At 39.0% G+C, this 12,655-nt stretch overlaps 1 protein-coding gene across 45 annotated transcripts in view; it reads right to left on the bottom strand.

The window, feature by feature from the left end:
• Nucleotides 1-59: 59 nt before the first annotated feature.
• The window catches only part of OSBPL6 (oxysterol binding protein like 6), a 209,786-nt gene continuing 197,190 nt past the window's right edge, over nt 60-12,655 (bottom strand). For all 45 annotated transcript variants that reach the window (XM_078327216.1, XM_078327219.1, XM_078327230.1 and 42 more), the window contains 7 exons: nt 11,784-11,847; nt 10,189-10,267; nt 8,435-8,579; nt 6,386-6,530; nt 4,469-4,595; nt 2,001-2,123; nt 60-985 (listed from right to left, as the gene is read on the bottom strand). In XM_078327216.1, coding sequence (XP_078183342.1) covers nt 877-985; nt 2,001-2,123; nt 4,469-4,595; nt 6,386-6,530; nt 8,435-8,579; nt 10,189-10,267; nt 11,784-11,847 — 792 coding nt within the window. In that variant the 3' untranslated portion in view covers nt 60-876. The remainder of the gene's footprint in view (nt 986-2,000; nt 2,124-4,468; nt 4,596-6,385; nt 6,531-8,434; nt 8,580-10,188; nt 10,268-11,783; nt 11,848-12,655) is intronic.

The raw sequence follows: 12,655 nt of genomic DNA, 5'->3' as shown, positions 1-12,655 counted from the left end.
GGATGACAAATGTCCAAATCAAAGATAGATTTTTCCAAATAATGGGGCACACTGTGAGGTTAAGTGGAAGAGGGATGGTTTATTATCTGGACGCAGAACAGGAAATTAACGAGCAATGTGAATACAGAGATTACTTAGCACACCTTTTCCTTCTTTTCCTTCAGACATACAATATAGTAACTGACTTATCAAAGTAAAGGACGTGTTGTTCACTTTTAAAAAATCCATTTAAGTTAGTCTCATAATTGTTCTGATTGAGAAAGTGAATCATGCCATGATTCAAAAAATCTGTTCTTCACATAAACCTATGGGTACACATTAAAAAAATGATTTATTGTACATCTTTGCATTTCTTAAGGCATGAACAATGGCATACAGATGGAACAGGTTCTGAGAAGCATCACATCTTTTTGACAAGGCCAGCACAATCACACCACATCAAACTGACACACTTGAAGTCTGCACTGACCGACTGCTGTGGCCCAGGAGTCCTGCGACAGAGGATGGTGCTTCCAGACAGCGGAACACCGCGTGGTTTCTATGTTGTTGTTAACTCTCTCGATCAGCTTTAAGCACCAGTTACCATTTGTTTTTCTGTACAAACTCTTCAGACTTTGGATTTTATATTCTGCTTTCCAAGGAGGGTATGGATTTTTTTTTTTTAAGGAATACGGTTGCAGCAAAACAGAAAGGATCCGAAAGTGGCTAGGGGCCTTGTCTAATGCACTTCTGAAAGTCCATTATAAAGATGAATAGAAAAGCAAATGGTAGGTTTTCAGTTGACCCAGAAACCACACGTAGCTATAAGAAACATAATTGTGCATAGTTATTTATTCATTCATAGTGTGATATGTTGGCTAGCTCTATATTCCCAGTCTACCAAAGAACAGGGCTGTCTACTTTGCTAAACCCAGGGTCCTTTCGAAGCTCCCAGTAGGTGTCGTTAGAAACCCAGGCTTCTCTTTGATTGGCATCAATAACTTTTCTGTGAAAATATAAATATCAACATTAGTCACAAATCACATCAAGGTAATCCTGTAATAGGACCCTCTCCTATAGATTAGACATGGACATATAAGCAGTGTTTTGTGAGCCAGTTAGTGTCTTATCTGCTAACTACTGATGATGTGACTATTTTTGACCAGAAATGAAGTCATTCTTGTTGTTAAACGTGTGAAATGGAAGTAGGTAGGGCCAGCGGGAAGAGGAACTGGAGGGCAGGAACAAATTACCTACTGGCAAGGGTAGAAAGTAGTGCCAACTAAGCATATACAAATAATGTAACTATGAGCTTCAAACCCCGGGCCCACAAGAATAATTCTCCTTCACTAAAAGTATGCAATATTAGTAGCTCTAGGAGCCCATGCAAGGCCCATGTACAAGGAGCACACTTTATAGACATCTGAAGGCCAAGGCTGCATTTCTACCCCAGGGCAGTCATGAGATGACAAGTCTAAAGGAGATAAGGTTACCCTGAGCTTTTTGTCCTGGCTCTGGAGGGCAACAGATGGATTCAGAAACCTCAGATTAATCTGTGTGATGTATACATAATCCTGCAAATAATCCTGAAATAATCACCTACTATCATACCACAGAGAGACCAAATCTAGACACACACAAGCTTTGTATGATAGAAATGAAATAAAATCCTAATAAAGCCAGGATGATCTTGTGGGCCGTGGGGTCTGGTTCAGTCTGTGGCTAAAGGAGTGGGAACCAGTTTCCACCATTCTAAAGAGTGCAGCTGAAGGACAAAGAGCCTTCTGGGTGGTATCCTCACTCTTTTCTGCTGCCCGTGAAAAGAAAAGAGCTGTAGAAAACAATTCTTTCCGTAGTTACTAATTTCTCATAAGCGCAAAATCTGATTCAATATTTTCACTGCCAAAAGCAAAGTTGCCAAAATCCATTTACTGATTTGCTTTTCATGTACCTGGAGCTTCTCATTGCCTGTGGCAACCGTATGTAAAACATGAACTTGCTATAGGAGTTAACTGACTTACTTAAAAAATTTTGGTATATGTTCAAGATTATTTTCTTCCATATATCGTCTCCGAGATCTCTGGAGCTCCTCTACTCTTTGCTTCTCTGATGCTGCAGCTTCTAAATTTCCTTCTTCCAAAAATCTAAGCAGAAAGCAATTGATATTTGAATATATTATCATCTTTTCTGGGGAAAAAACTCATTTGCACAAAATTGCTTTCTAATTGCCATGAACATAAAATACCACACAGTAACACTCTGGTGATGTCGCCTCACCTTTGCCCCAGGCCACACTACCTCTGTCCATCAATTTACATACTTTCTAGGTACATGAACTGAATTATTATAATCAGCAATATCAGTGAAAGGTGGGTGGTTTGACCTTGAAGACTTTTCTGTGCTGTCTGGGGTTCTACAACCTGAGATTTTCAGGATGACTGCAGACTCCAGGGTGAGAAGAGCATGAAGTCATAGCCATGTTCACTTTCTATATTAACAGAAAGGTTTTGCTAAAAGGCCATAGAATGGAGGCTGATAACTGGCTATTTTCTATCTATTCCGAGAACAGACTGAGAGGGAAGAAGCTTTCCTGTTTTACTGGAGAGGGTAAAAGGTAATGGGGAAAAATAAAAGGCCACAGAATGGGAACTGACTAGTAAATGAAATTCAGAAAAGGAATACTGAAATAGAATTGGGAAGAAAAAAGCAGATGGAATAGTGATTCACAAATGCTTACACTTCAAAATGATAACAAAGAACAGGAAAATAATGTAGTATACATTGTACAGGAAGTTTATTAATAAATGTGAATGCCACATAGTGAGACAGCATGTTCTAGAGAGAGAGGGTAGAATATAAGAGAAATAGTAGAACATTAAAAACTGAGAGCATTTTGGCAGATGGCAGATAAAGCCATAAATATATGGGAAATAGAAAATTGATACTGAGTGGAATTTGTATGGCATACAGAATTTTCGGAAAAAGTAAAATGAATTCCACAGGAATGGACATCATGAATTCAGAACTATATAAGAATAAAAAACTGGCTGGGTGCCGTGGCTCACATCTGTAATCCCAGCCCTCTGGGAGGCCAAGGCGGGTGGATCACCTGAGGTCAGGAGTTCGAGGCCACCTGGGCAAACATGGTGAAACCCCATCTCTACTAAAAATATAAAAAAATTAGTCAGGTATAGTGGCATATGCCTGTAATCCCAGCTACTCGGGAGGCAGAGGCAGGAGAATTGCTTGAACCAAGGAGGCAGAGGTTGCAGTAAGCCGAGACTGGGCCACTGCACTCCAGCCTGGGTGACAGAGTGAGACTCAGTCTCAAAAAATAAATAAATAAATAAAAAATAAAATACTAAGAATTAGAAGGATTAAAGGTACTATATTTTGAGTATATCTCATACTCTGTGAGATCAAAACCACATTGGGCAAATTCCAGACCTGCACTTGAGGCATTTCTGGGTGCCCCTGTAACTTATCCTATTAGTCTTCAGTTTAAAAGATACTCCACATTGGCTCAAGCCTGTAATCCCAGCACTTTGGGAGGCCGAGGTGGGTGGATCACGAGGTCAAGAGATCAAGACCATCCTGGTCAACATGGTGAAACCCCGTCTCTACAAAAAATACAAAAAATTAGCTGGGCACGGTGGCACGTGCCTGTAATCCCAGCTACTGAGGAGGCTGAGGCAGGAGAATTGCCTGAACCCAGGAGGCGGAGGTTGCGGTGAGCCGAGATCACGCCATTGCACTCCAGCTTGGGTAACAAGAGCAAAATTCCATCTCAAAAAAAAAAAAAAAAAAGATATTCCATGTTACAGAGTTATAGAAGTCAAAAGGTCAAAAACACTGGGTGAGGAGTGATTCTATATTTAAGAAAGAATTCACAAATTTGCAGAACTTTGGTACATTTTAGGAGCAGAGAGAAACTTTATGTTAAAAACCATCTCTGTTACCTTTTATGGGGAACTATGTGCTGATCTGTTATGGTCGCTCTATGAATACTGCTTTACTTAGCATAGAAACTCAAATATTGCTGAGTGAATAAGGGAATGAAGAAAGGATTGAATAAAAATACATGATGGTAATAAAAATAAGTCACAGTAACCTCTAAAGCCCCATGCCATAATAGTCTGCTTTTTTTTTTTTTTTTTTTTTTTTTTTGATACAGGGTCTCTTTCTCTGTCGCCCCAGCTGATGTACAACAGTACAATCATGGCTCACTGTGGCCTCAATATCCTGGGCTCAAGAGATCCTCCCGTCTCAGCCTCCCTAGTAGCTGGGACTTCAGACATGTACCACCATACCCAGCTAATTTTTAATTTTGTTTTTTTAAAGATACAGGGTCTCACTATATTGCCCAAGCTGCTCTTGAACTCGACCTCAAGTGATCCTCCCTTCTCAGCCTCCTAAAGTGCTGGGATTACAGGCATGAGCCACTGTACCCAGCCAGAGCCTGGATATTAAATATCACTGCCATCCTCACCTTTGATCTGGCCGGAATCGGGCGTCTGTTGGTGGAAGGAGATCTTTTAGTACTGGATCTAACTCATTGAGCTCAATAGCAAACCTCGTGAAGCCATAGTAAAGCTCATAGTTGGTTGGCATGGAACCTGGAATGAGGCCAATGAACCAGTGTGAGAGGCAAAAGGTTTATGAAGTTGGAAGAAGCTGACTTACCCCAGTGCTTAATACCTACACTAACACCAAATTTGTAGTCATAAACACAAGATTATAAATTTTTTCAAGTGAATTAACTTGGTGATATTTTGCCAGGTAGGAAACTTCATGTTGATGGTTACAATTGACAGATTCATATATTTAATACAATCTTGTCTTTCAAACAAAACTGCACACATAGTAGTAGTCTTCATTAGCTAAACTACTCCATAATATTTCTCTTGAATATTCAATTGGTTAACTAAATACTATGGTGATTAACTACAAACATTAAAATTTTACCAGAAACACTTGCTGTTTGCTTCCTTTTAGAAAAGAAAAATATGCAGATCTAAATTAATATTTATTGCCTTTTTTTTTTTTTTTGGAGTTTCACTCTTGTTGCCCAGGCTGGAGTGCTGTAACACTATCTTGGCTGACCACAACCTCTGCCTCCAGGGTTCAAGCGATTCTCCTGTCTCAGCTTCCCGAGCAGCTGGGATAACAGGCATGTGCCACCACGCCCAGCTAATTTTTTGTATTTTTAGTAGAGATGGGGTTTCTCCATGTTGGTCAGGCTGATCTTGAACTCCCGACCTCAGGTGATCTGCCCACCTTGGCCTCCCAAAGTGCTGGGATTACAGGTGTGAGTCAACCGTGCCTGGCTTTTTTTTTTTTTGAGATAGAGTTTTGCTCTTGTTGCCCAGGCTGGAGTGCAATGGCGTGATCTCAGCTCACCACAACATTTGCCTCCCAAGTTCAGGCGATTCTCCTGCCTCAGTCCCCCAAGTAGCTGGGATTACAGGCATGCGCCACCACACCCAGCTAATTTTTTGTATTTTTAGTAGAGATGGGTTTTCTCCATGTTGGTCAGGCTGGTCTTGAACTCCTGACGTCAGGTGATTTGCCAAATCCCAAATTGCTGGGATTATAGGTGTGAGCAACTTCATCTGGCCTATTGCCACTTTTAAACTAAACTTGAAGGCAGAATCTTTGTGTGTCTTGCTCATTGATATATCCCAAGCTCCTGGAACAAAATCTGATGCTCAGCCAACACTCAATAAATAATTGCTGAATTAATAAACTGGCCACTCTACTAGCAGAAAATTTAAATACTCATTGATTAGTTGTTAGGAAACTAACAACTAATTTATTTAGGGATTAACTGACAAAATTCCAGTGACAATAAATGTCATGTGGATACTTGTTCCATTTATACTTGATATTCAATTATATGGTAATGTGTTATCAGAACTCTTTTGATGTCTTTTATTAAATGTCAACATATTGCTGCCTTGTGAGGCTCAAGTGAAAAGATCACTTATTCTGGTGAGTTACTGAATTTGTGGATCATAAATGTTAATAGTCTGTTTTATCAGAGCAGAGAATAAGTAACATGAGTAAGGATTTAAGTTTGTATACTTCAATTATCTAAAGTCTTTAATAAATATACCTAGCTTTTCCAATGTAGGCATTACACTTTGAGCAATTTTTCATTAAGCCCAATCTCTGGCTGCATGTCAGGGATTTGGCCTACATTTTTTATTATGAAATACCAAATACTGGGGCTTATGTATAACTGATATGTTAAGTATAAATGCAACTCTAACTGCTTAAGCATCTACGTTTTAAATCTCACTCTTAAAGGAAACTTCATATGAATTGCCTGGGATGACCTGATATTCCCTTCCCTTCTGTTGTCCATGGCACCCTCCTGTTGGCAGAATACTCAGGCCACTCTCACCTGGTCTCCAAATGCACTTTGCAGAGGGGGCCACACCGCAGAAGAGTCCTTCATGCCACTTTCCAAACAGCCGGTGCACTACCTTCCCCTCCTGATCTATCACCACTCCCTGGACTTCATTCATGTTAGAACTCCAATAATTCACCTGGAAAAACCAAACCCCAATCATGACATCTGATTGCTTTAATAATACCATTCCCTATATTTTCCATATAGAAAAAATTTTAACCTTGAAGTCCCTTATTCAAACTATTTTCAGAAATAAAGAAATCTCAAAATGTTTTATATGGAGGGCTGGCTTTCTAAAAGTTAGCTTAACTTTCAAGAAAGGGATGGTCTCTAACATGGTAGCATATCACAGAGAAGGCTCAGTTTCTATCCAAGAACCTAATATTAATTTATAGGCTAGCAATTTTTTTTCCTCTTGTTTTGACTTTCCCCCGAGGGATTTTAATAGATTTCAATTTGCCACGCTGCAGAAATTGTTTGTGAAATAATTTTCATAGTATCTATAAATGGCTAAATTTTATCAGGAGGACCCTCATGTGGCCCTTCTGGTTATGCTCCTTCTCAAGGGGTGAGAAATCTATGAAAGTTTTCCCACCTAGACCCCATGATCCCCCTTCCAGATCAGGTCCCAAGTACACAGGACACTAGAATTCCTTGTCCAAGTGGCTCCAACCTTATTCCCCAGCTGGCATAGGCCTCTTCCTTGGACTCATGGACCTGAGGGCAGACTACCCACCAGCATGTGCACCTTTAGGTCTGAGGGATGGCCAAGAGTGGCTGTTTCTAGGGGTGTGAACAGAGCTTAGATGTGTGGGCTGGACTGCCTACATATGTGTAGTCTCCTTGCAGTGACAACAGAGCCAGAGGTGAGAAGAAAGCAGGGACGGCCAAAGGCCAGGACTGGCTGTCCTACATTGTCAGGGTGACAGCACAGAGTTCTGAAGGGTCCAACCTGGCCTCACAGGTTTTATTATAAAAAGTATATTTGTCAAGGAAAAGAAATAGAGCATATTCTATCTGATGGCTTACAGGCTTTATTTATTTATTTTTATTAATTATACAGGCTCTGCAAGAGTTAGAGACAGGGCTGCACTGCAGTTTCTCATAGTCTACAAAGCCAAATGTACATACTAATGTCATCACCCAGCCAGGGCACATAGTGATCCTGGCTTTTCAGTTATAGGTACCTTATGAGTCTCTAAGAAACAAGGTAGTAAAAAACATATCAGGCTAAAATAACAATATTCAATTAAAATAAACACAACCTTCCAATATGGCTTAAAAGGATTTAACCGAGAAAAGAAAACACTAGAGTCTTAAGACTCCAATATATGTTACCTATTTACCATATTAGAATGGGATCATGAGTTGAACAGATAAGGTGGCTGGGTGGGGTTTTTGTACCATGTTAAATTCTGTAGCACATCCAAACAAACATGGTGGTGACACTGTATATTCTACTTCAGATCAGAGAGACTGAGGGAAAATGGTGCTCTTTGGGTATTTCTATCCCAACATCTTTTCTTGTAAATGAGGCTAATATTTCTGTTGAACTTATTTGAATTACAACAGTGGCAGGGTTGGATAAGTGTGTAGTGACTGGTGGTGATCATCTACATGGCTACATTAAGTGTCTTCAGAAAATGACAACTATATTATAATGAGTTCCCTAAAATCAGATCACTTGAATACACAATCAAGCAGGAAGAGAAACAGAAGCATAAACCAGAAGACTTTGGTATAGTCAAGAAGTGTTTTCTGGAATTTTACTTGGTGAATGACTGACTGGCTACTCCAAAAGAAAATTCTTTAAAAATAAATGCGTTTTTTTTCTGTTTTGAGATGGTGCCTTTTTGACCATCAGAAACTTGTATGCCTTGAGAAACTCCATCAATTGGTTCTGCTTTCTTATCTAACACATCCTTAAGGACCAATGATACAGGACAGATTCACTTGCTGCTATTTAAGGTGATTGTTCTATTTCTTCTTTAAGAAGCATTTAATACTCATTTTCCTTTACTGTTGTATGATAGTATTTACCTTGACAAATGTGAGTTTGCAAATGCAAACACTGCTTTTGGTATTTCTGATGGTTACTTCTCCATAATGTTCTATCCATCTTCTCCCACTGAGGATGTTGTGTATGCAAGTGGTGACTTTATTCCACACATAGTAATCTCCGTACCTAGTGAAGAATGTAACATTGATTAAAAACAACAAAGGTCACAAATACATATTACTGTTTCTGCTATTGAGAATATTCTTTGGCCAAAGCTTCCTTTTCCCTCATTTTCCTCTCATTTCTGTCTTGAAATTCTCTCTGTGGTCATAAGTATTTATGACATGGTTAATTCACTTAAGCAACATGTAAGCGTGTTCTGTGGGCCAGGTGCTAAAGCTGCAAAGTGGAATAGGGCCTGTTTCTTGCTTTTCTGGAGACAAAAGTATGGGAGGGGTAGATGGATATGCAAACAAATATTTAAAATAAAATATGCACATCATAGGAACACAGAAGGAAGAGTTTTTAGTCCTTCAATCTGCCTGGAACGTGGGATAAGGATCAGTCAAGGAAGACACCTTAGAAGAGGCTGGGTTTGATGTAAGCACAGATGGCAGGTAGGAGGGCACTATGGGCTGGGAAAAGCATCTGCAAAGCCACAAAGGTCAGAAGAGAACCAGGCATCTAGGGCCTGTGAATGCTGTCCTCTGGGTGAGTGCAGGTGGCAGGATGCAAGACAGGAAAGGTGTGATGAGGCAGAGCCGGAAAGGCCTGTAGTGACCTACCAAGGAGTCTGGATTCACCCTGCAGGCAGTGGGCCACCGCAGGATTCCAGGTAGGAGAGAGGCACCACAGAGTGTGCATTTAAGAACGATCACTCTGGGAACACTGTTTCCTACTCCAGGTTTAAGACCTCAGATGTGAATAATTCCTCGGGAAAAGACGGAGGAGCATACTAAAATGGCACAAATCTAACACACATTCTGGGGAGCAAGGTCACAGAATTTCTGCTAAGGAATGAAGTGATACAGCTTCAAATCACATTCAAATTTGTACATTACATTTATTTTCAAATGAAATGTTACGTCAACATAAAAAAGATGCTTCTAAATTTTTGCAAAGTTTATGAATTGGTATGATGTAGGCACCATATATACCTAGGAAAACTCTCCTCCTTATACATTTTCAAATACTCAAAGTTCATTTTGTGGTCCTAGGAATACTTTCTTCTCCTCACCTACTTCCACAATCAATTCATCTGCAAATTCTGTCTTTCAAACAGATAAAACCAAAACAAACCAAATCAAATGAAAAAACAACCAAGCCCTTGGCCTCAATAAAAATTCCAATTAATTTCAAAATATTTACAGGTAGTATCCTCTAGAACACAACCATAAAAGGATTTCATCACTCCTCTTTGATAAAATAACTTAGAAATTTAAAATACTCCCTGGATCTAAGATGAACTCAAAAGTGAAATTGAATTGTATAGCAAAGAAATGGTTAAATAGGAGAACCTTTTATATAAAATAAAACTAGCATGGTGATGGCCATGGGAGGTATCTAGTGGTGTTGACTGAAGAATGGAGGATGTGAAGAAATGAATAGGAAGCTTTGCCACATATGCTTAAGTTCTCATTTGTTTTTGTGAGAGTCTATTCTCAAAACTTTGGCAAAGGTAACAGAAGGTTTGGGTATACAGAAATGAACCCTTAGCATCTTCTAGAGTTTAAAGTACCCATTTATGATTTAGAAAAGCAGACAGGAGGCCAAAAGGGAGGTGCGAGTCACCTACTTTGGAAGCATGACATTCAGTGTTCCAACAGGCAGGATTTCCATCGACTTCCCCCAGAACTTGTTTTTCCATCTGATATCTAAATGACATAGGCAGAGGACAAGAAATACATACCCCATCTCTAATCACTTCTTGTGTAAAAACTAACTTTTGTATTACACTTTACAAAGCACCTTTGGAATGACAATTGATTCCATATTGTTGATTTAGTATGACAAGTGCCTGAAAATGGCCCAAGGTGAAAATATTAACTGTGAACCAAAAAAATAAAAATAAAAACCCCACTATCTATGTTTCTCTATCATACATGCTCTTAATTTGTTTTCAACTAATAAAGCTGGGAGAAGCCTGGAATTGTGTGTGTGTGTGTGTGTGTGTGTGTATTCGCATTATACACATAAACATAGACACTACTGTGCTTTAATGTCCAGACAGCAATAAATGTTGTTATACGATTTAACTAAGTGGTAAAAATAGTTAACAAATATGTCAAGCATAAGATGTATACTAAAAATAACTGCGGTGTGGCAATACAATTAATTTATATATATACATTTTCCCCCATATCAAAGACATATAATTTGGGATTACAGTTTTTAAAAAGTCTCTAAATACAGATAAAGTAAGATTTGTAAAATAAGATTTATGAGAGAGTAGGATGAACTTAATTAATGTGTTACTGCACTGCTTGTTAAGATATAGGCCAGGGCCCAACATTTGACCTCACACAATGGTTTTATGTTTTACGTGTGGAAACTTAGATTTATTTGTGCATTTGTGATAACCACCTAGTCCCATTTTGTTGAACTAAGGGAACTTTATGCCATCTCTACAAAATCCCTGACTCTTGGTAATGACCAAGAAACGATCTGTCGTATTTTTGCAATAATGTTGTACAGCTACAGTGTTCTATCATTTTAATGTATTTTCGGGTTAAGAAAATGCTCATGAGAAAAGTCATTCTGCGAGTAATTAAGCAACTCTTCCAAACATGAAGGAACTATTTGCACTTAATGGTCACATGTACATAGATATTCTTTTCTTTGTAAAGGAGTTTTGAAACTTTTTTTTGTGTGTGTGTTAGATAAGCTTGTAATATTCTGACTTAACTAATAAGTAGAGACTTCAATCCACACTCTTGAGCCCCAGTGAGTTAAAGACCAGGAATTACTGTGATGTTTGCATATCTGTTTAGACTATGACCACTGATTATGTGTCATAGAGGCTTCCTTCAGAATTAAAATTTCTTTGCACACCCCCAAGAAGCAAGAAGGCAGCAGATGGAACCTCCATGTTACAGATGAAGACAATGAGGCACATGAGATAAGGTGGTGGCTCTGAGCCAGCAAGGTCTGCATGGAGCTCTGCTATTCCAAACGGCACTGCTTCCAAGATAAGCAATCTCATCTCCTAGGTCAAACGGTTTCATGCTGAAGCCAGGAAATTTGATTTCTCAAACTGAGCTTTGCACTAATTACCAACATTTGCTGAGTTCCAAAGGTAGAAATCTAAACTGAATACAATGTCCCTTCAGAAGCCAGACGTTTTTTCATAGGCTCATACATTTGATTTTAAATTATAATTAAAATACAAACCTTGCCAGAACACAAAATTCTTTGATTCACAGTGACAGGCAGAAATGGGTGGGTGATGGCTAACCTGGTAATTAAAACAAAAAAGAAGGCAATATCAGTGTCAAAACTTCCACATAAATTTTCACAATGTATATTAGTATATTAGTCACCCCTACTAAAAACAATTCATCCATTTCTCTTAGTGAATTATTCTCAGAATGTATAAGTAAATCTTTAAGACTTCATGCCTTAAAAACACAGAGAACTTATAAAATTTAGTGGGGGAAATGACGCCCGTAAGTGAAGTGAGTTTTCTTAACTGTGTGAAAAGAAAACAAATCTCAGGACCACCTGCCTCCCATTTTATTCCCAAAAAAAGATAGCTACAAAGATTTTTAAAGAGAGAGAGAGAAAAAAGTTACCTCCCTCCCTCACAATTTGCCCACAAGAAAATTCTTTGTGGGCCTCAAGATCTTTACCCTAAAACAGTTCTGTTGAGTTTCACCCTGGCAATGTATGTTGACAGCTTATCTTCACAGGTACGGGACAAAGGATTGACAGAACTCAAACTCATCCTTCTGCTCACCCGAGACAAATGCATATCTGATTATTTCCTCTGCCCTGCTGTCTATGTGAAAATGCAGATTCACTAAGTCAGACTGAGGCATAAGTGACTATTTCTCTCCCACCCTCTCACATGTAAATTGTGTATTCAGTAAAAGGCTGATCAGAGACCCAAAAGAATGCAACCTTTTCTTACCTACCTATGATCTAGAAGTCCCTATTTCCAAGTTGTCCCACCTTTCTGGCAGAATCAATGTACATCTTGCATACGTTGACTGATGTCACGTATCTCCCCAAAATGTATAAAACCAAGCTGTGTCCCAAACACC

This window comes from Callithrix jacchus, chromosome 6, assembly GCF_049354715.1.
Source record: "Callithrix jacchus isolate 240 chromosome 6, calJac240_pri, whole genome shotgun sequence".
Lineage (NCBI taxonomy): Eukaryota > Metazoa > Chordata > Mammalia > Primates > Cebidae > Callithrix > Callithrix jacchus.
This window is presented reverse-complemented; position numbering and strand designations above follow the sequence as displayed.